The sequence below is a fragment of the Polypterus senegalus genome, chromosome 16 (genome assembly GCF_016835505.1).
Source record: "Polypterus senegalus isolate Bchr_013 chromosome 16, ASM1683550v1, whole genome shotgun sequence".
NCBI classification, from domain to species: domain Eukaryota; kingdom Metazoa; phylum Chordata; class Cladistia; order Polypteriformes; family Polypteridae; genus Polypterus; species Polypterus senegalus.
In genome coordinates, this window is record NC_053169.1 from 22,142,272 (window position 1) to 22,166,860 (window position 24,589).

At 38.1% G+C, this 24,589-nt stretch overlaps 1 protein-coding gene across 1 annotated transcript in view; it reads left to right on the top strand.

Moving 5' to 3' along the window:
- Positions 1-24,589, top strand: part of LOC120516636 (calpain-2 catalytic subunit-like) — a 70,349-nt gene that overhangs the window by 39,656 nt on the left and 6,104 nt on the right. The window contains exons 10-20 of the mRNA XM_039738447.1: positions 2,585-2,748; positions 4,310-4,321; positions 6,376-6,587; positions 10,445-10,481; positions 10,735-10,791; positions 14,432-14,489; positions 14,601-14,665; positions 16,512-16,580; positions 17,908-17,986; positions 20,130-20,246; positions 21,293-21,351. Coding sequence (XP_039594381.1) covers positions 2,585-2,748; positions 4,310-4,321; positions 6,376-6,587; positions 10,445-10,481; positions 10,735-10,791; positions 14,432-14,489; positions 14,601-14,665; positions 16,512-16,580; positions 17,908-17,986; positions 20,130-20,246; positions 21,293-21,351 — 929 coding nt within the window. The remainder of the gene's footprint in view (positions 1-2,584; positions 2,749-4,309; positions 4,322-6,375; positions 6,588-10,444; positions 10,482-10,734; positions 10,792-14,431; positions 14,490-14,600; positions 14,666-16,511; positions 16,581-17,907; positions 17,987-20,129; positions 20,247-21,292; positions 21,352-24,589) is intronic.

Consider the following 24,589-nt stretch of genomic DNA (forward strand, 5'->3'; position numbering starts at 1 on the left):
AAGGTGTTGTCCTTTTGCTGTAGTAAAACTAAAGAAGGTACCCCTGGGTCAAAAGTTTGGATTCTAAAGTAGTCAAGTGTCACTTGCTGCCAGAAGGAGATATGTGTGCAACATGTTGTTGGACCAAGGGTTTGGAATTGTATAGAGATAAAACACACATAAACACCCACATTGAGCTTTACATATAAGATAGTGTTGACGTACAATATTTCTAATTCACACTTCTGTGGCTCAGAAGTGATCTCCTTACAGCGTGAGCTAATAAGAGAACCCCTAGTCTCAGCCACATAGGGGCTGCTTCTTAACACTGCATCTGCACCGTGCCTTATTACAACAGAGTTCTCTTTCTCTCAGTCACCATCTTTTCTGTTCAACATTGCTACTACACTTGCTAATTAAACAGATCTGCCGGATTTGACTGATGGGTCCTTGCTATCTTACCATTCCATTTTTCTATATGATTTATCCTCTTTTTGTTGCTTCCCTTAAGATATATAAACCAAGCCAGCAGAGCCTACGTTTAAACAACAACAACAACAATATTTATTTATACAGTATAGCACATTTTCATACAAATGATGTAGCTCAAAGTGCTTTACAGGATGAAGAAAGAGAAAAAAAAGACAAAATATATAAGAAAATAAAATTAGGCAGTGCCAATTAACAGGAAAAAAAAAAAAAAAAACTCCAGACAGCTGGAGAAAAAAAAATCTGCAGGGGTTCCAAGGCCATGAAACCACCCAGCCCCGTCTAGGCATTCTACCTAACATAAATGACCTCAATCAGTCCTCATTGTATTTAGGGTTCTCATTGAAGAACTTCTGGCCTTTAATCCATCAATGTAGGGACATCATTGTGCTTTGATCAGGTAGTGGTGGTGGCACAGATCACCACCACAGAAAACCAAAAAAAGAACAGCAGAGAAAGTAGGGGTTAGTATGGATTTCTGAGCCACCATGAATGATAATGATAATTAATTGAATATACAAAGTATCAGGATTAAACCAAAATGAAGCAATGAGAAAGTCATGTTAAAGTAATGTGTTTTTAGCAGTGTTTTAAAGTGCTCCACTGTATTAGCCTGGTGAATGCCTATTGGCAGGTTATTCCAGATTTTAGGTGCATAACAGCAGAAGGCCACCCACCTCACCACTTCTTTTAAGTTGAACTCTTGGGTTTCTAAGCAGACACTCATTTGAAGATCTAATGTTACAGTTTGGAGTGTATGGTGAAAGTCATTCTGAGATATAAGATGAAGCAGATTATTTAAGGCTCTGTAAACCATTAGCAGTATTTTAAAGTCAATTCTAAATGACACAGGTAACCAGTGTAGTGACATCAAAACTGGAAAGATGTGCTCGGATTTTCTTTTCCAAGTTAAGATTCTAGCAGCTGCATTCTGCACTTGTTGCAAACGATTTATGTCTTTTTTGGGTGGTCGTGAGAGGAGTGCGTTACAGTAGTCTAGTCGACTGAAAACAAAAGCTTGAACTAATTTCTCAGCATCTTGCAATGTTATAAGAGGTCTAACTTTTGCTAAAACTTATAAGTGGATTACAAAATGACATGATATTATCACACTGCCATTTTGATTTTTTATAGCTGCCAACATTTTAAGATTGTCATTGCTATCCTAAAATACCCCGTGGCTAGGTTCACAGGACTGGAAGGTGTGACATGTGATGTCATCAACACCGACATTGTGTTCAAGAGTGTGGATATTGCCAGAATAAATGGGACTCGATACACAATTAATACAAAACAAGCATTATGTTTGAATTCAAGCTTTAAACACTAGAGGCACTGTTGTCCTTTTAGATAAACTGCTTCTGTTTTCTGATAAAGTCTACAATTGTTTGAAGATTGTTTTAAGATCTTTATAACATTCAACAGTCTCCACTACTTGTCCTTTTATTATACTTTTTGTAGGTCAATGGTGTTTCTTTTAAAACCACTTTGCAGCTCTTTAGTTGTAGAAAAGACTACCCTGTCTATAATGAGCAGTTCTTTGGCTTGTTGTTTAGTCAACCACAGGAACTCACTTTCATATTTTATTAAACGTCTAGGCAACATTCTATTTTGATAACTTTGGACATGGGAAAACAACCTGAAGTGCTCACTTGCATAATTAAGATATCTCTGTCCTCAAAGTCACAACTCTGGTTCCCTTTACAGGGGATTTTAGCTAAACTATATGCCAAATATTTTTGTATATCAGATTCAAAACAACCAGAGATATGAAAAAGAGACATTCAGAATGTTTACTAGCATACAAAGTTTACTCTTTTTTGCATGCTTGTATAATATTTTATTCTAAACTGAACTGGCCTCTTTTCCTTATACACTTTCATTATTTACTTAGCAATGACCCTCATTTGACTTGATCTTTCATTGACACATAACTCATGTATTCATATACAGGTACATTTGCAGTGATGTCTACGGAGCCTTCTTTATATATTTGCAAATATTGCATCTGTCACTCTGCTTATGAAAAGACAAATGCAAATTTTAAACTTCCCAATAAACATTTGTGTCACCAGTTCAGTTTTGCTATTGATCACTATAATTCCTCTTTCAACAGCGACATTTCGCATGAATCCCCAATTTTATTTCACGCTCCTAGAAGAAGATAATGACAGAAATGTGAGAGGTTGCAGCTTTGTAGTCGGTCTGATGCAGAAAAATGCCAGAAGAAACAGAATTATTGACCAGGATTTGAATACGATTGGCTTCGCAATTTTTCAGGTATTTTTTAACCATAATTACTTGACATTTACACTGCAGTGGTCCTGTTGTCTGAAACAGTGCAAAATATGCCAGCCTATAATCTCTTATAAACCCATAAGGGATTTCCATTGGAATATTACATCACTTATTTGATCCTCAAAAATGATTAATAAAATGACAGTATTTATGGTCTCCTAGTCAAATGAATTTTTGAACCTAACACTTCTTTCCTAAAATGATCAAACTGTTCCACTATAGTACAAAAACAGATCCTACAGTAGTTAGGAGGTAGTAAATATCCAGAACCTGACAATTGTTACAAATGTGCTGGGCTCCACAAAATTCAAGTCCAAGGCTTACCCAAAAACTAAGTCACAGGCTTCAAATTTGGCCTAGTAACAAAAACATCAGAGTCAGACACAAGAACAATTGTTTTTGTTATCTTATTTGAACTATATATATGTATAGTACAAATAAGACAACAAGAAAGACTGTAAAGAACTGGAGTGCCACAGGCGACCCTCTATAATGAATGGAGAAGACCCCATTATGCAATGGGTCGTCTCAAAAGTGAGTCTTCAGCTGACTGCCTCCAGATGGCAGTGGAGCCTGTTATGAGGCTGAGTAAGAGGAAGGGGTGAGTCTAGGAGGTCAGAAACCAGAAGTGACATTAGAGGTCATTAGTTTTCCAGTCTGCAAAGAAAGGAAGATTAGAGGCAGTTAGACTAGGACTAGAATTGCCATCAGATGAGCCCTGAAGCACGGTGGTGCAGTGGGCAGCGCTGCTGCCTCGCAGTAAAGAGATCTGGGTTTGCTTCCCAGGTCCTCCCTGCGTGGAATTTGCATGTTCTCCCCGTGTCTGTGTGGGTTTCCTCCGGGTACTACGGTTTCCTCCCACAGTCCAAAGACATGCAGGTTAGGTAGATTGGTGTTTCTAAATTGTCCCTAGTGTGTGCTTGGTGCGTGTGTGTGCCCTGTGCCCTCTGCCTTGCGCCCTGTGTTGGCTGGGATTGGCTCCAGCAGACCCCCATGACCCTGTAGTTAGGGTATAGCGGGTTGGATAATGGATGGATGGATGGACCCAAGTAATACTTTTCAAAGTGTTATATTAACATGTATTTTAGTGTGCTTTTGTGTATTTTGTTTTTTTTTTAATATTAGAATTCTGTTTCTAAGGTTTGTTTTTCATTTTGATTTACTTTTACAATATCTATTTTTGTTCACATTTTGCTATTGTTTGTTTTATGAAACACAGCTTATACTTTTATTTTCATTGTTTTAACTTTTTTTTTCATAATATTCTAGTGCTACACAGGAGGTGCATGCTTGTCTTCTACCTTTACATGGTCTCAACAAGTCATTTTCCTTCTTATTTGCTGTACTTCTCCCATTCACGTTAGGTGATTTCTGTATAAGCACCTCTAAAAAATGTTCTGTGATCGTGTATTAAATTATAATGAAGTCAAAAGTAAAACAATTAACAATGGTATACAATATATATATATATATATATATATATATATATATATATATATATATATATATATATATATATATATTTATTATTTTTATCTTTCAGGTTCCTGCCAAGGTAAAGTAAAGAAAATTAGAAGAACAATGCTCATGGTCAGTTAACTTTAATATATCTCCTTGAAAAAGAAGGTGGCATGGAATTGCATGGTTAGCACTGCTCCTTCAAAGGTCCAGCACAATGGCTTTGAATATTGCACCTCCTTGAGAAATGATTATATTAATTTCTCAGTTAATATAATAATAGTGAAATTTGTTGCAACCGAAGGAAGGAGATTCACATCATTTGGTAAACCCAAATAGGTTTCAATCTAGTTTCTGTAAATTTAACATTTTCAGCACATTTCATTTTTTAAGCTAAATTGCAGCTATGCTCTAAAAAGCAGTATTGTTTTTGAAATAATTTTAACCACTCTCTTCAAGTGGCCACTCTGTCACTTGACTTCTTCAAAATGCCTGTTCATTGAAGCAGGTCATTCAGCCTTCATGATTTGCACAGAAGGTATCCAGCTTTGGCGTGAACAGAGCAAGGACTTCTCGAAATGTTCAGACTCTCAATGAATCTTATATTACATTAATCTTATATTACATTTTATAGTGAGAAATTTTAAGAGCTTTTAAAATCATTTCAAATAAGGCTATCATTATGGACAATGTTGCAAGGAGCTAAACAGCAGGGGCCTCATTTATAAAGCTTGCATACGCAGAAAAAGAGGCTTGAAATATGCGTACGCAACTTCCCATGCAAAAGTCTGTGTTGTATAAAAGAAAACTTGATGTGACAGCCTGTGTATATGTAAGGTAATTCTGACTCATGTGTACACAACATTTTGGAGAAACTGGGAAATGAGGACACCCTTGATCAAGTATGGAAATACAGCCAAATGGCAAGTCACACACATAATAATTCATATCACTGGCCTGTTATTATGCTGTAATGTGTGTTGACGTGACAAATATATTACACCTCAAAAGTGATGAATACGATGTACACACTCTATTTTAGTTTTCTTTTAAAGGGCCAATGCAATGTATTTGTACTGAGAACATTTTGTTTTTGGTTTTTCATCAGTTTAGACTACCTGTTGACACTTCTGGGAACTGGCTGACAAGTCAAAAATATCTCCGCATTTTTCACTCCATCATGCCTGCTGTGCTGGTAGCCATTAACTGACAGGCGATACACTATGTTCAGTTTTCGTATGCTGTGGGTGTACATACATTAAACAACACAAAAATATGTTTTTGCCAACATAAAAAGGCATTCTGCAGCAGTGTCTGGTTCTCCTAACATAATCAGAGCACATGACTGTTATTGCAATAAGGGCACTTGAGCAAGAATGAAGCTGCTTTTGTTAACTAGCAAGAAGTTACATTCGATTAATGCAACAAGGCATCCAAGATGTGACTGGCAAACATTATGGCTTTAATGGCCTGGGTCAACCCGTGATTTATTTCTTTTGCAGCAAAGTAGCTTTGATAGATGTGATGTTGCAGTACATGGTGGCTGGTTAGTTAGTAAGGTAACTGGCAGAAACACCAGGTTTTCATATGGCCTGTACTATTTATTGCAACAGCAAATATGTCATTACTTGTGCCAGTTGATAGTGCCACTCTGTCAGATGATGATTCCGTACACCTTTCCTGGACCCAAGAGTACAGGCGTTATAATCATGATCTAGTTCTCTCAGTTGCTAGATACCTTTGAACACGAGAGTGAGGCTGCTTTACCAGCCAGTAAAGTTCTGCAGCATCATGATTGTATATGTATGAGTTTGATTAGCATCCTCCATATATGGATATTTCAAGGCAGCATTCAGGACACACTCATGTATACATATTTATAAGGTGATTGTGATCTATAAAAGGTATATTACGTAGTAATGTGTGTACATCAGATTTTATAAATCAGACTTTATTTTGGCATATGCATTTTACATTTTTTTTTGGTGTACGCATATTGTCATGCTTAAATCCACACAAAGTTTCATAAATGAGGCCCCATTGCTAACTTAATCTCCACTGTTAAATCATTTTTGCAGAAACTGTGAATATTCCTTTTTTTTAATCTCTTTAAAATGTGAAAGTTACTGTCATTTTTCCGTGTTAATACAGTACAAAGGCCTTACAAGAATTCGCTTAGGAAATGATGTCCTCCTAAACCAAGACCCCATTGCCAACAGCAGTGTATTCATCGATAGCCGAGAGGAGTGTGACCGGTTTACTCTCCCTCCAGGAGATTATGTCATCATACCATCTACACAAGAGCCACACAAGAATGGCAACTTTATTCTGCGATTCTTTTTTGAGAAGAAGGCTGTTGCAAGGTGGGCAACCAGAGAAAGAGAGAGATGTTTTAATTATGTTGTTTGCTTTGTAAGTCTTTGATGTACTGAAAACCTAGACCTGATTTTACTTCATGATTTTCAAAATATGCCAGTGGTTCAGGCAACAGCATGTTCTGTAAATGTTACATGCTTTGTGAAACACATTATGTACACAGGTAGGTTCTTGAGAAACCTCACTTAATTTGGGGAGACTTGTCTTCATGCTCTTAACATTGTTTTTGACGGGATGGCTTTTTAAATGTGAAATTTCCACATTTTTCATTTGTCCATATGGGTTTTGTCCTTGTACTGCAGTCTTATTCCTTAACTTAAAAAGTGAACAGTTCCTGTTGTTTAGGGAGCCCAATTGTGACATAGTATATGTAGTTATGTAGTAATTGTGCTTTATTATACATATATTTTGTATTTTTTTTTAGCATTGAGAATCTATTTATGGAGATGTCTAACCATTTTAAATAATTTTAGTAAAGTTTCATTTTGTTTTTGACATGACATGGGTGACAAGTCACCTGATCACGATTGTAGCACTTTTCCAATCACAGATAGCGACAGTACAAGTATGGCAGTATTTCCATGTTTCTGTATTCCTCAGTTGGATAAACAAACCAAAACTTTGGTATATTTATTTAGTTAGCAAGTAGGCCAAGTATTAGGTATTGTTTCAATTTTTGAACTCTCCTTATGTCTTTGACTTTTAATTCTCCAGTTTGCCCTTGTGTTTTGGTTGCTTGGTCTCTCTCATTATTCTGGATTTGAACCTTTCTGTCTCTCACTACGTGTAGCCACACGCTTGCATCTCCTGAGTATCTGTGTTCTTCTCACAATACAAAGGTAGATAGATGAATGGATAGATAGACAGATAGATAGATACTTTATTGATCCAGAAGGAAATTCACATATTCATGAATTAATTATGCCAAGTTAAATACAAACATCTAAGCACACACTACACAGTGGCTCTGGGGACAAAAGACCTCTTCTATCTGTCTGTTTTTCAGTTCTGTGACAGCAGCCTACCACTAAACAAACTTCTCTGCTTAATTATGGTGGTGTATAGTGGGTGATATTCGTTGTCCATAATAGATAGCAGCTTGCATAGCATCCTCCTCTCTGCCATTTCAATTCCAACCACAGATCATGCTCACCTGATCAACTTGTTGATACAATCAACATCCCTCTTCTTCAAGCTACACCCAGCACACAACAGCATAGAAGAGAGTACTGGCAACCACTGACTGAAAGAACATTTGCAGGAGTTTCCTACATGTCTTAAAGGATCCAAGCTTCCTCAGAAAATAGAGCGGCTTTGCCCTTTCCTGAACAGAGCCTTTGTGTTCTCTGACCAGTCCAGTCTATCATCCAACTACACTCCTAGTTATTTATAGGTTGTGACCCACTCCCCATCCACCCAGTCAATGGAGACTGGTCTCCATAGTGGTCTTGACTTATGGTAGTCCACGACCACCTCCTTGGTTTTGAAAGTGTTCAACAGCAGTTGATTTGATTGACACCATCCCATAAAGTCATTTGCCAGACCCCTGTATTCCTCCACCTGTTCACCCCTGAGACATCCCACAATAGCAGTGTCATTTGAGAACTTCTGTACATGGGTTGTCCCTGAGTAGCTGAAGTCCAATGTGTACAGGGTGAAGAGGAAAGGGGAAAGAACAGTACCCTGTGGAGCTTCTGTGCTACTGATTACAGTCTGTGATATACAGTTCTCCAGTCTCACAAACTGAGGTCTACCTGTGCGGTAATCTGTAATCTAGTTCACCAGGTGTGAGTCCACTCCCATCTTGGACAGCTATTCCCTCAGTAGAAGGGGCTGGATGGTGTTGAAAGCACTGGAAACGTCCTCACAGCACTATATCCTTTGTCCAGATGCGAGTGGGTCTAGTGGAGAAGGCAGAGAATGGCATCATCCACACCCACCTTCTCTCATTAGGCAGACTGCAGTCATTGAGTCATTGAGTTCACTGGATCTCAATTTGTTAGGAACCAGGGTGAGACATGAGGTCTTACACATAGTGTGGACCCTTCCCAGCTATGGAGGAATATTTCGGACAAAATGAAATAAATAAATGCGTAAATAAATAAAAGTACTGTGAAATGTGAGCATAAATAAATAAATGTGTCATGAAATGAGAGCCTTAATAAATAAATATGTCATGAAATGAGAGCATAAATAAATAAATGTGTCACGAAATATGTTTTTCATTGCTTATTTATTTATTTCATTTTGTCCGTAACATTCCTGCAAACCGTCATGAAATACGGCTTGAAATAAAACTGTCACTTTCACTCGTCAAAGTTGAGAGGGTGGGCTCTAACACGCCCTCTAGTTACTGATTGGTGAATCGATAGCACAAGAGTTAATTAGAAAAATGCTTACTACTGCCGATGAAATGGATTCTGCCGAAGATATTACGTATTTCAGAGAGAATTGAAGATTTATCGGAAGAAATTACAATGTTGGCGGCCCTTTTAGACTCCGATATAGATGAAACTGTTTTTGAAATTATCGAAGAACAGGTGGAACAGACTCTACTACACTCCAGTTCAGGTGATGCAGTTCCCTGCTCTGGACGTCCATCCTTTGACATTCCAGCTGAGTCAATAGAACACCTTGAAGAAGCATTGTAATTTCTTCTGATAAATCTTCAATTCTCTCTCTGAAATACTTAATATCTTCGGCAGAATCCATTTAATCGGCAGTAGTAAGCATTTTTCTAATTAATTCTTGTGCTATCGATTCACCAATCAGTAACTAGAGGGCGTGTTAGAGCCCACCCTCTCAACTTTGACTTTGCAGGAATGTTACGGACAAAATGAAATAAATAAATAAGCAACGAAAAACATATTTCGTGACACATTTATTTATTTATGCTCTCATTTCATGACATATTTATTTATTAAGGCTCTCATTTCATGACACATTTATTTATTTATGCTCACATTTCACAGTACTTTTATTTATTTACGCATTTATTTATTTCATTTTGTCCGAAATATTCCTCCATACCCAGCTGCAGGCCATTTTGAAAATGTGCTGAAGGGGTTCTGCCAGTTTAGCAGCACAGGCCCTTAGAAGTCTTGGGCACACATTATCTGGGCCAGCTGCCTTCCTAGGACGCAGCCCTCTGAGTTCTCCTCTAGCCTGGTCAACAGTGATGGTATGAGAAACACGGGGCGGAGAAGCAGGTGGGCTGTTAGCACCTTCTGATGTGATGCTGAAGGTTGCATGATCTATGCTGGCTGCTTGGAGGGTGGGGTGGGTTTGAGTAGCTGTGAAGGAGGGAGTGGTGGACGGCGAGTTTGTTGCAGGTTTGCTGATGTTGCCTCTACCTCCAATTTTTTAATTGCCATGATGAATCAAGTTTTTCAATCAAGAACATGATCAAGGTACTAGACTGTAGATTGAGAGCTGTCGCATGACAGATGGCAGACCTTAGCATTTTATACAGTATGTATAGATTAGTGGTGACACAGTGGTTAGCACTGCTGCTGTAGAGTTTCAGTAGGCCAAGTTTGAGTCCTGGCCATTCCAGGTCTCTTTCTTTATGGAGATTGCATGTTAGTGTTTTCCTTCACAGGTTAAGCTAATTGGTAATTCTAAATTGACCTGATTTTTATAAGTGTGGAGAATGAATTTGCTACCCATCCTATCTTGAGCCTGATGTTGCTCAAATTGGATTCCACTCTCAGTGAATTTACTGTACAATTTAATTAATCCTGTTCAGTGAAAGGATGGCTTATTTAATGATTATTAAGTGCAAGATATTCAAGTGTTTTGAGTCAGATATGGTATTTAAACTTTTTCTTTTGCTTTATTTTAGTCGTATGGAACTTCCCACCAGTGCTGTAATATATGAGGTATAATTTTTTTTTCAATAATGTGTTAAGCATTGGTTGTAGACATTTTTTTAATTCAAGTTTGAATTTACAAAATCGGTATATGTGTGATTCCTTTTCACATGTAAATACAATTTTTCAGAATAATCACTTTAGGTTTTTGTGATATATAACATTTTTCATTTGTATGTGCTGTATTCATATATTGACCTGGGTGAAATACTAGGGAACAAAACTTTCTCTAGTAATAACATATTTTTATATTTATTCCTAGCCTAAAATTACAGCAAGTATGGTTGATTCCCATTCCAGACAGCTAGAAGCGAGCAAAGTAAGTTAACATCTGCATTACTGTAATACAGTCCTGTGAAACAGAAGTTGAAAGGTGTCCTGCTAAGTATTTGAACCAAATGGAATTCCTCACAAAAGTTCATCAGAGGATGACCATGCAACATAATACATATTGAAGAGAGCTTTCAGTGTTAGTCTGATATCTGAGTAGTTGGGGGTGAACATGCTTACCTGAAGTAATGTCACATTGAAAACATTTCTTTAGAGGAGTAGATGGAGCTATAAGAATGTGCTAAGATGGTTGACACTGCCTTTATTAGTGTTACGATCTCTGATTTTCAAAAATTTCTTGTGCAAATTCTTGTAGAGTTCCTGGCTAATTATATAATGACTGTGGTGTTTAACACACAGATTCTAAATGAGAGGTTTGATTTTTGTGTTTTGTGCACCTTAACAAAGTTTAAGCTTTGTTTACTTTTAACCGTAAAGCCATTTTGTCTTTTCCCTTGGGTACCGCCATTTTGTGTATCTTGTTACCATGATATGACCGCTGGTTGCTGGGGGTGTGTTCACAGGGATCGCGACCTCATGACCTCGTTAGGTTGAGGGTTTAAAGGTTGACTTGAGTGATCATGTTTTAATGATGTTTTACAGAAAAGCCTTGAATCACTATGTGAAAGACTGTTTTAAATTTTTCCTATCTAACAAATCCTTCCTTTTACCTTTTTAACTTTTCATTTTAATTTTATTTTGGTTTTGATGAAAGGAGTTTTTTTGTCTTCCCAGATTCTGATCTGTTGCTTTCCGTTCTGTCATGATTGTGTTCATGGCTTTTTGAAAGACAGGATTGACTATCGTTTCCAACCTCAGCTTGCTTTTTGAGCTTGTGTTTCTCGTGGTTCTTACATAAAAATGTTTACTATTTTCTTACTGGGCATTACAGTTAACTTATAAATGAACCATCAACTAATTCATATAAGCTTTTAAAACTTAGTCTTTAGGCTTGTTATGGTTTGCCTAACTTTAAAAATAATAATTTTAATACATTTTAATACTGTATTTGTTGGATGTCATATTTGACAAAGATACACATGAATAGCATATCAGAAAACCTTACAGAACATTAATAACATATTTTCACAACAACAACGAATTCCTACAATTTATTGGGAGTGCACAACGTGTGAAATCACTGATGCCATTTCATAAAGGTTTGCACACATATTACTGAATCATCCGAGAATGCAGGTAAAGCCAAACAAACTTTGCTTGCTGGTGTGTATGTTATGGTCTTTATCACTTGTGGAAAGCGTACCCCCAGACACAGACAGACCGACACCAGAATGTCCAAAAGACACTTCTTTATTTAGATTTTCCGCACCACAATGCCTTCAATCACCAACTCTCTCCACTGTCGTCTTCTTCTTCTTTCTCTTTCTCTTTCTCTCTTTTGACCTCCTTCTCCTCCTCACAAGCTTCGTCTCCTTCCTCCCAACTCTTCTACTGGAGGGAGGCTTCCCCTTTTATCATGACCCGGATGACCCCCAGGTGCTCCCCTTTGACGTCATTTCCTGGTGTGGTGGAAGTGTCAGGAAAGCACCTGGAAACCCTTCCGGGTGACCTTGGAATTACTTCCGGCTGCACTTCCTGGTGTGGTGGAAGTGCTGCCATCCAGACTTCTCTAATAGTCCGGGCGCCCCCGGCGGTGGCCACATTCTCTCCAAATGAGTATTCCCACTCCGTCCCTGTGGCCCCCAAATAGCCCCGGGCGGCTGCCCTCTCGTGGCCGAGGAGAAGTATTGTCCAACCCGGGGACTATCCAGGCGTCCTGGCCAGGCAGTGTCCCCGGTCATCTGTGACACACTATACTTTAAGAATACTGGCTCTATTTTTCTTACTATGATTTTTAGTTATCATTGTGATGAAGATGACAGATCCGATGGATCTTTAGTTACTAAACTTAAGTTTGTTTTTAAACTGATGCTTTCTTTCTAAGCCTAAAGACAGCTCATTAGTTATGTCATCAATATGAACAGTTTTATAATTTGTCCCCATGATTATTCTATGTATTTCTGTGATTTTCATTTTGTTTTTAAGGGTTTCTGTATGTACAGAATTAGTTTTTGTAATTGGTTTTCTTAACTGGGGTAATTTTCAGTAAATTAAAAATATTTTGAGTCTTTGTGTGCCAACGTTTTGTTTAACTTATGGGCAGCACCATTTTGAGCTGTTTTGCTTGCAGTTGCTATGCACGTTGCTACCACATGAAAGTGGGAGTTCATGACCTATGATGTCATTTGTTTGACAGAATAAAGGTTGGCGTTGGCCATCTTTCATTGTCCAAGAATCTGGATTTCTAGTAGCTTTACAAGTGGTTCAGGGAGTTTTCTTTAATTATTAGGCAAGATATTTTTGACTTTAATTTTGGTTAACAAGGAGCTTTAGGTGAAATATCTTTTTGACTTCCTGATACTTGAGTTGGCCTGTCTCTAAACTTTGTTTCAGCCATTTTCTGTCTCCTGGTCCTGTTCACAACATCTTGGCTGTCTGCCTTGCTAAACAGTACAAGTTTTTGGTGAATTTACTTGTCTGAATGGATGGCAAGACTATGCAGGTGTGTGAGAGTGTGCCCTGCCATGGACTGCAACCCATTCAGAATTTGCCCTTGTTGGGTTAGACTTTGGCTCCCCAAAGTCCCATTGTTGTGATTCACGTTTAGATTTCCTTTTTCTTGAGCTTTCCAGAAGATTTTCAAATGAGTTGTACTGTACATCTTTCCAGGGGTTTTCTGAACCAAAGAATCAATTTCTGACATCTGTTTTTCATTTGGAGACTTATTTTGGAAAGTTTCTCTGACAGATACCACCATTTTGAAAATTTGATGTCTGTTGCTACCATAGTAACACGTCCCAGTTTGCACCAGGACCTTTAGATGATGTAATCATCGGCACGATTATATAAACGTCACCTCTAGCAGCACTAGCTTATCTGATATTGAATTGATTTGTTACGTCTGGGTATTTTAGCTAAGTTAAGACTTTTGCTCTGTACTTTGACTTTGATTTTTTGGGTTAGAATGTAGTCATTTTCTTTTTGATCTCCCATTTTGACCTTGGCAGTGTTATTTTCGATCTCATCATTTCTCTTGGGTATTTCTCATTAAAAAATTTTGGCTTTCATGTTGGTGTTAGTACCCTTACAACAGGAGAAGTGGGTTAAAAAAATAATGGGTGGCCAGCAGTAGGATAGCCTGCTTAAATTATTCTGAATGTTCTTATTGGACAATGTGTGTTTTTTCAGCCCTGGGTTATTAAACACTCCACCTATTTATATTAGGACTATGTTAGTATATAATGAAAAAGTCTCTGTTAATACATATTGTGTTCTTCTATTTTCAAAGCACTTACTACATTTGGAATCTATACCCAGAATCTGATACTCACCCTCTGCATTTCATAAATCCGTTACTCAAAGTGGCTCAGAGTAAAAGCTTGCCTGAATAATCTATTTCTATAAATCTTTGTGGCCTGCTTTACTCTAGTTTGGGCAATGGGGTAAACAGAGACTACTCCTCCACTGAATGACACATCATTATTTCATTAACAGTGCATGTTCAAAGTCATGTAGGAGTGTCTCAGTTTTTGAGTAACTCATATCTAAGTGTTTTTTCCCCCTTGAAGGACTCTCCAATATCTGCATTCAAACTCCTTCAGCTTTTGAACAAACAGATTGCACAAAGTAAGGGATCATATCTTAAGTTTTTCTTATTTATGGGATAACTATGAAAGCCTAAAGCTTAACAAAAAGAGAACACTTGCTTTCAGATTATCATATTTTGCTTTGTTGCAGGAAATGACATCAAGTGTAGTGGCTTCAAGATAGACATTTGTCGAAATATGATCAGTCTTCTGGATGTATCCTTTACCTTTATTCACACATGGATCTCATTACTAGTATTATACAATGCACACAGAGGATCTAGACAATAATATAATCAATAAGCTGGTTACGTTTGCAGATGATACTAAACTAGGTGGAAAGGTAGATAATGTACAATCATCTAAATTATTACAGATGCACTTGGATAGCACACAGACAGTACACAAATTTAACTCAGTGAGGTGAGGAGAGGCTGCTATTAGAACATTAGAACATTAGAACACTCTAGACGAGATCAGGCCATTCAGCCCAACAAAGCTCGCCAGTCTTGTCCACTTATTTCCTCCAAGAAAACATCAAGTCGAGTTTTGAAAGTCCCTAATGTCTTACTGTCTACCACACTACTTGGTAGCTTATTCCAAGTGTCTATCGTTCTTTGTGTAAAGAAAAACTTCCTAATGTTTGTGCGAAATTTACCCTTAACAAGTTTCCAACTGTGTCCCCGTGTTCTTGATGAACTCATTTTAAAATACAAGTCTCGATCCACTGTACTAATTCCCTTCATAATTTTAAACACTTCAATCATGTCACCTCTTAATCTTCTTTTGCTTAAATTGTAAAGGCTCAGCTCTTTTAATCTTTCCTCATAATTCAACCCCTGTAGCCCTGAATCAGCCAAGTCGCTCTTCTCTGGACATTCTCTTGTGCTGCTATGTCCTTTTTGTAGCTTGGAGACTCCAGATGAGGCCTCACCAGTCTGTTATTAAGCTTGAGCAGACCCTCCTGTGACCTGTACTCCGCACATCGTGCTATATAACCTGACATTCTGTTAGCTTTCTTAATAGCTTCTGAACACTGTTGGGAAGTTGATAGCTTAGAGTCCATTACGACTCCTAAATCCTTCTCATAAGGTGTACTCTCGATTTTCCGAGATGCCCGAATGCCCATTGTGCATTCAAACCTAATATTTTTACTTCCTATGTGTAATACTTTATATTTACTGACATTAAATTTCATCTGCCACAAATCTGCCCAAGCCTGTATGCTATCCAAGTCCTTCTGTAATGATATAACGGATTCCAAATTATCTGCTAATCCACCTATGTTGGTATCATCTGCAAACTTAACCAGCTTGTTACTTTTATTCCTATCTAAATCATTTATATATATTAAAAATAGCAGCCGCACTAGCACTGACCCCTGTGGAACACCACTCTTAACATCGGCCAGTTCTGATGAGGTTCCTCGCACCATCACTCTCTGCTTCCTGTGTCTGAGCCAAAGGCTGAAGCAAAATTAGAATGTCCTGGAGGGACATATAAATAGTCCATAGATTGGTACTAGGTGCCTATTTTGAGTGTTTCTTGGAGGCTCCTTCTTTGGGACCCTCAACTGTTTCCCTTGCTAGATTAACCCTATGAAATATGGCAGCCCCTTCAGAGCTGAAGGTGACTGGCCATCTCAGACCACAGAAGACTTTCTATGTTTTGATCATCCAAATGTAGGAGAGCTGATGTATCACAGAGGAGATACCAGGTTGATTATGTAAATACTAAATGAAAAATGTGTGTTGTGCAAATGAAAGCAATAACACACAAGAACAATTAGTCTAAATATAGTTTAGTGGGTAAGAATTCCATGTCCATGGCTAAGGGACTCATCTTCTTAATTTCATATTATGGTTTGTAACAGACATTTAATACAGTAAATAACCAGAAGAAACCTGACATTTGCTCCTGGGTTTGACAAGTTACATGCTAGTATTATTAATATCTTTTTTAATTTATGTTTAGATCGATGAATCTGCCTTTATTCTAATATGATTTCAGCAATTTGTAAATACTAATAATTTATTACACAGCTTTCTTTAATAATATTTAGAAAAATGGAAACGGAACAATTGGACTTACGGAATTTGCTGTCCTTTGGGAGAAGATACGGAAATACTTGGTAAACATGATTATTTACTTCTTAAAAAATGTATTTACATTATCAAATTATGACACTCCACTTTAGCTTGATGATATTCATTTTGTTCTCATCTGTGCTGTGAGAAATGCTTTGCAATGATATTTCAGGTATACAGTATACAGTATGTCTAGCAAGAGAAGATGATTAAATCAGAATGTGTTAAATGATGAATGAGTGTGGATCTGTGAGTGACTGTGCCCTGTAAAGAACAACTCGTTCATACAAGAATTGGTTTATGCTGACTGAATTCCAGTAATACATAAAGAACATTCAGGAAATGAAGTGCAGCTTAGGGTGGAAATGTTTGCAAGCTTTAAAATGGCAATATGAATTGTATCATCTATTCTGCCGTGCACATCTGTAAGAATTCCTTTGCTCGTTGTGATATGATCAGCTTGAACATCAACAACTCCATATTTGATGTTATGGTTCTTTTTTGAAAATTAGTCAATTACTGCATGCAGATTACCCAACAGCAATGGAAAAGATTATGTGTGTGGTTTGTGCAGTATTTAGCTCTTCTAATTAGAGATTAAACAGAATGTCAAAACTGACCCTTTTAGTGCCCACCCCAGTAGAAATTAAGAAAATATATCACACTAAAGGATACCAAGCAGGTTATTGTATGGAGAAGGTCTGTGATTTCTAAGAATCAGCAACTGAGGAAAGCCCATGGCAAAATGCAGCGACAATCCTAGCTTTGTGGCCTGTAAGGCTGTCTTTTGATAGCACAGAGGAGGTGCAGGGTGTCCCAGGCATGACATAACAGAGGGTGCACTTTCTTCAGACTGTCATGGGTGATCTTCAGTAAGCCATGGGGACTCAAGCTGGAATCTTTCACTGCCTTCACCTATTAAGCTCAGGGCAGAGTTATTGTCTAAGAAACATGATTGGATACAATTTGTGTCCTCTAACTGGCCAGAGCAAGCTGTTCTTTCTAGCTGGTACAGGCGACCTGTGCTGACAAGTACAGATATGCCCTCTCTGTTATGTGTCAGGGTGTGGGCTTATTGGTTCCCTTCAAGTCTGAATGACCTTTACTGTCTGATTTAGAACAGGATGGTCTGTGGAAAAGCACTACACTGGTAATGTATCATGGACATTTATTAAATGCTGCTTTGTTTAAAAGCAAAGTTAAAAATTTGAACATTGCATACACAGCTGATTGTCAGGCTGGGGCCTACAACATTATACTAAAGCCAGTTTGATATTTGTTTGTTGTTATTTGAGAGAAAACTTTTGTTTTCATTATGAGCATAGTATGTATCAAACTTCAAAGTTGTTTTTATTTATTTATTTATTTCAGGACATTTTCAAAAAGTATGACACTGATAAAAATGGCACCATACCTTCCTATCTGTTAAGAGAATCACTTCATGAAGCAGGTATGACTGAATGCTTTGATAAATAAAAAAAAGAGTGTTCGTGGTATCTTGCCTAAGTTTACTTTTATATCTCACTTACACAACCTAACATTCTCATGCACTTTAATTAACTTCTGTGTTGTGTGAGTTCGGACAATGTCAGGCACCAACTAGCCCTAGACTGTTCATCACAATGCCCCCTCTTTCAGACAGAGCCAATTTAGAGTTGCCAGTTAACCAATCTGCATATCTTTGAGAGTGTGGGAGGAGAACCTGGAAGAAGCCCACTCAAATATGGGGAGAATAATTTGCAGTACCTACTCTAAACAGGCCATAAGCAGGCATAGGATTCAAACTCATTATCTTGCATCAGTGAGACAACAGGGCTAGCCAGTTTTTATCTTTATATTTGGTCTTCGGAATTGCAGCTGAAGTGAATTGTTTCTTTTGTGTACGCTTCGCAAATTTCCTCTTTGCTATGTGATTGCTTTTGCTGTGCACACCTTTCCAATGTTAACTAAACCTTCTGCCAAGAGAGTCGTTTGGGGGGGGGCAAGTGGGGCGACCACTCCAGGCCCCGTGCCTAAGGGGGCCCCAATTTTGAGGTGTGCATGTCCTGTTCGAGTGGATTTGTTAAGTTATATTCTCCTGTGTATGTATATATATATATATATATATATATATATATATATATATATATATATATATATATATATATATATATATATATATATATATATATTTGAGGTGCTTCTAAGAGGAACCCTTTTAAAACCCCTCTTCAAGGTCAAATTCTGTACATGTACGTCTTTGAAAACTTTCCATAGTTCACCTTCATCGCCCAAAAAGGGTCACCAGTATAATTCCTTCTTAAAATAGGTATAGCCCATTAGTCGCTGGGTTGGCTTCTGTTTTGAATTGGGAACAACTGATGGCTTGTCACTTATGACTCATTCATGTTCGGAGAGCTTACCTTCATTTCTTAGTCGAGTCTTTGGTTCAGTTTGCTACAGTAAGCCGAGTTGAAACAGTGCAGGAAGTGTTTGGTAGTGGAATGCACAGCATTTATTACTGGTTTAACCATATCGCTGTTTACACCATGAGTGGATGAGATCATGGCACACTTTTTTAATAGATTATCCATCCATCCATTCATTATCCAACACGCTATATCCTAACTACAGGGTCACGGGGGTCTGCTGGAGCCAATCCCAGCCAACACAGGGCTCAAGGCAGGAAACAAACCCTGGGCAGGGCGCCAACCCACCGCAGGGCACACACACGAAGCACACACTAGGGACAATTTAGAATCACCAATGCACCTAACCTGCATGTCTTTGGACTGTGGGAGGAATCCGGAGCACCAGGAGGAAACCCACGCAGGCACAAGGAGAACATGCAAACTACACGTAGGGAGGACCCGGGAAGCGAACCCGGATCCGCTAACTGTGAGGCAGCAGCTCTACCCACTGGCCACCGTGCCACCCTTTAATAGATTATATCATTATATTTTGATAAAGTCTGCATGTTATCTTGGACAAATGTAGCCGAATACTATAATGAGAAAATCTGGTGTATGTTAACATTATTTTTATTAAATTCACATGCAATTTTATACAGTCCACACATACCAGTAACAGTGTTTGACATAACCGGCCCCACGTGGGGTTGGTCTGCCCTAGGCCCTGCACACCCCTAAGGCTGGCTCTGCCTTTTGCAAGCATGTTTCCATGATAAAAACATCTGTCTATTCACTTGCTCATATTATTTGTAACTTTGCATATTTAGACTTATACAGCCGGAGATCATTCCTTCACCTGGGAGGAGCCCACCGTAGGACTCGGTTTCATTACAGGACATGTTGACTTTACTTTTACTAATGAAAGCCCAGTTTAGAGTTGACCTTGAATTTGACTGCTGAGAAGCTGAAGTCCATGTGAGAAATGAATGTGAGCACTTGGAAGTCTGTGCAAACCCCAGGCATTAATCAATACAGAATATAAATATTGAGAGGTCAAAGTGCTTCCCAGGGCAGCACTTAAAGCACCAGTTATGACTCAGTGTATACAACACAGCATTTCAAAGTGCCTTTCTAAATATCGTTCCTTTTTATTCTACTGTACTTATCCTACTCCAGCATACAGCATATCTTTTATAATTTCAGGTTTCCAGATGAGAAGTGATGTACTTCATGCTGTTGTCCTAAATTTTGCTGAAGAATGCTTAACTCTTAATGCTGACCGTTTTGTGGGATGTCTTTTCCGCCTGGAGCTGCTTTTCAGTAAGTCTCATTTTTTGCCCACTATTTTCACAGTCTTTTCTATTTACTTGAATTCTGTTGGCTATTATTTTCCCTATTTGACTTCAATCACTTAGAGCGACAATGCGTCAGAGTAGTTGAGACCATTTGGTGGCTTGAAGTTGTAGGTTTCATTCTTGCACAAATCAGCATTGAATCACCAGTACCTCCATTCATTTTTAGATCACACTTAGCCCATTACAGGGTTGTGGGAAACCAAAGCCTATCCTATCAGTAATGGGTTTGAGATGAATCTAACTGAGGATGAGTTGCAAAATCACTAACAGCTAAATAATTCAGAGTCATTAATAGTCATCATCACCATAGACATGGAATGAGACAGTTTTTAACCAAAAGCATATATAATAATAATTTAGTCAAGAGGCAGTGAATAAAAAAGCTCTTTATTGCAAACTAATTACAATTAAAAATGGCATTAAATCAAAGAGGTCATATTCAGGTTTTAAAAATTATCCTTCAAGAAACCCTATCACAGGTTGAGTAGAACCAACCATAGAAATGTACAAGCTAAAAAGTTGTCCTTCCCATCCCCTTTGGCGCCACTCTTTCTTCTTGACTTTCTTTCCATTCATTTTTGATTATTCACACATTTCTCTTATCTCAGCATGTTTTCTTTTATTTCTGCATTTTGAGAAGTTCTAGATGAAGGCTCTATAGCTAAAGCACTGTGTTTTTATCTTCTGTTTGTTTGTTCTACTTGAAATAATTTTCATATTTATGTAATCATTACATTGGTGGTGATTATCTTACTAAAGAATATGTTTGTCATGATAAATGATTATTAATATCAAGAGCACTGCCCGTAGATCCCACTCTTGACCATTCTGAGGTCACATTGATTTCACGTTCGGGATTCTTTAAGAACTGCAAGTCATTTGATTAGAAGTTTCACATACAGTATGAAAGGCATAAAAGTCAATCACATTGTCATTAGCTTTGAAGTTTAAGACGCCACTTGACATGAGTCAAAATGAAAGCATCTACTGTTTTGTTTTCTTTTTTAACAGAGATCTTTAAAACTGTTGATAAAGATAATAGTGGAACACTTCAACTGTCTTTGGGGCAGGTAAGCCATCTAGTCCTTAGAGGTAATTGAAATTTACTGATAGACTACAACGGTATTTTATATATATACTAGGATGCTCCACCCCCGCTCACTTCGCTCGCTCACCCCCGGACAAAGATTGTTATTTTCATGGAAATTGTTACATACTCATTATTTTCACTTTTAATTTAAAACTTTTGTAAAAACAGTACTTGTCCTTTATTTCTGGCTCCGGTGTGGTTAAATCTCTTTCTTGCAGGATGTATAACACTGCTTGCGTTGTGAGGGGGGAGGCGGGTTTTCGTCGGATCATCTGCTGGCTTTTTGCTGCTGCTGGCAAACTGTGTTTTGCTTGTCATGGTGCGCATTGATTATTTAAAAGCCTGTACAGCAGCCGTCCTTTTGCCACTTTGTCTCTCTGCTGTTCGCATTGTGAAGGGGGATTTGCGGCTGAACGCACGCTATGGAGAAGCGGTCGGATCATCTGCTGGCTTGCTGCTGCTGGCAAGCTCAGTATTCCGTATTATACCAGGTAACGCATGTGGTTGGTCTGATATTCGGCAAACATCTGCCATGGGGCCCTCTTTCAGTTGTGAGTAACCACCCATACAAATAGGTCGGGACTCAGACTACGAATGCAATGAGTATAATTACTAAGATCTACAGGCTGTCAAATAAATGAACCACACACCGTGGTGCAGCGTAAAGGGACTTCGTCTCTGACACTGACGTCCGAGGTTCGACCCCCGCAAGGGGAGCAGTGGAGTGTGTATGCCTGATGAGCCCAAATCAGGGTGAAACTCATGTTGCATACTCTTTGCATTATTTGACAGTAAACTATGCAAATACAGTATATATATATATATATATTTGCATATATATAGTCACATGGAGCTGCCACAGTCCTTTTAATATCCATGACCCGGAAATGTTTCTGAACCCTCAATCCATGTGACTTCTTAGCACTTCCTGGTCAAATCAAAACTCTTCTTTTTCTTCACTCCGGAAGCACATCATTCCCCTTGTCCATGTGACTCGGACGTACTTCCGGGGCATAGGGCAAATAATATTCTTTGCTCCTCCCTGCAGCTCCATCTAGCGGCCCCTGGGGTATCCAGCAGGGCTGTGGATGAAAACTCCATTGTCCAGGATTCCCTGCTGGTCTTTGTGGCACCTCCATGCTGCAGGGAGGGCTCCATCTGGCAGCCTGGGGGTATTGGCCGGGATGACAAGCCAGCCATAGACCACAATATATATATAATATATAATAGAGAGCGTGTATAGGATGAATACCAGACAGGTTCCATGTACCAAACAGACTTTGCCTGACTTGTTCTAAATTTCAGAGTAATTAAAAATAGCCACTATGATGTTAATTTTAATTTATGATAATTAATTTTGCTTCAATTGTTTGGCTAATTAAATCAATTCTTGAGTTAGTTGGATAAAAAAAATCAAAAAGCATGAATTTAAAGCATAGAGAAAATGGCATGTGGAGGTACAATGGAAGTTGAGAAACCATCTTATTTCATATTTGCAGAGCAATAGCTGTTAATTGAGTATTAAGAAGCTGATTACATCATTACTCTGACAACCAGCATGACCTCCTCCCATGCAGCATGAAAAGAGCATGGCATAGAATAACATGTAAAAAAAAGCTGCCCAAATGTGTTTATAAGAAATTTGATGATTTAGATGTACATAATGCTGTAAATAAGAATACTTGTGTCAGATATTTGAAATATTAAAATGTGTTACATTTTACTGTGCTAAAATCAGACACATTTGGTTTATATGTTTGGTTTAATGGGGATGTTTTAAGGTTTAAGGGTATTATCACACAAAACATAAGAAACAAATACAGTAAATTTAAGCCTCCAAAAATGTAGTTTTTGCAGTTATTCTAGTCGTTTTTCTTAATTTCTAAACTTCTGGTTCAGGGCCATCTTACCAGCATCATAGGCCCCCAGGCAAAGTAGTGCGCTGGTCTCCCTGTATTGATAGCAAAACAGAAACATACATAAGCATCAGAAACGTTGTGTGCCCCTGTGCTCCTGGAGCCCCCAACCAGTGCCCATTGTGCCCATACATTAAGACAACCCTGTGGTATTTTTCAGATCGGAGAGCTACTCCACTCAAGAATGTCCAAATCATATTCCAATCAGAGCGCCCCATGAAGTTGGCCATAAATAACGATAAAATTGCCAAAGTACCCTTTCGACAGTCTGTTCCTCAATTACATAACACTATTAAAATGGAGAATAGAAATGAAAACAGGGTCACATACACTCACATTAGCAGAACAAACAACTGTAAAATAACACTTGAAGGCACAAGCAAACATAATGTCATTCATTTCCAAACATCAGCCCATTAAGTACACTTTATTACTGTATATTATCATACCTGAACAAAATCCTAAAACTAAATTAATGGTATATCTCCTTAAGCAGTCATAGTTGATGAAAGTTTAGGGGAAGCAAACTTGTCAGGTAACTTAAAATGAAAATGTGTACAATGCAGTAGCTCAGACTATTTTTATTACTTAATTGTTTATCGTGTGGCAATAACTTTTGTATTATTTTTCACTTCTAATGTTCTTAATTAATATTGTGCATTCATATTATAAGAGTTATATTTTTGACTTGACTTGATATTCTTTATTAATTCCTAAAGGGAAATTTTCTATTTGCACCCCTGGAGCACTTTTCGGGTTAAGGGCCTGGGGGGGCAGGGGGTGTTCCTGTGATCCCATTTGCCTTTAACATTGAGAAGTGATGTGAAAGAATGTGGAGGGCCATTGAGAGCCATGTTTGCTTCAAGGCGAAGTAAGAGATGCAATTTAATATAACGACTTTGTAAGTTATGTTAGCCATTTATTTTTGGAATCTACAGTACTTTGTCTACTGCATTACAATGAGGAGGCTGAACCTCTTTCAGCAGCACTGGACATAATAAATGAAATAAGAATGGATGGAACGTTCACATACTCAACCACTAGTTAAATGAAATAATGTTTGAAATATGAGAGGAGAAAACTAGCGTGTGAAGAAAACATACAAAGAATGTGTAGAATCAACACAGACAGTGCCCAATGTGGTTATTAAAATCAAGCAGAAGGCCAAACTATTGTGCCCCCATCTGTTGCTCTTCTTCTGAATGAAGGTATCGTAAAATAACAGTTAAAATACTTTGTACACAGATATATACGTGTGTGTGTAACTGAAAACATCAAATTGACCATGATCCCCTGGAACCA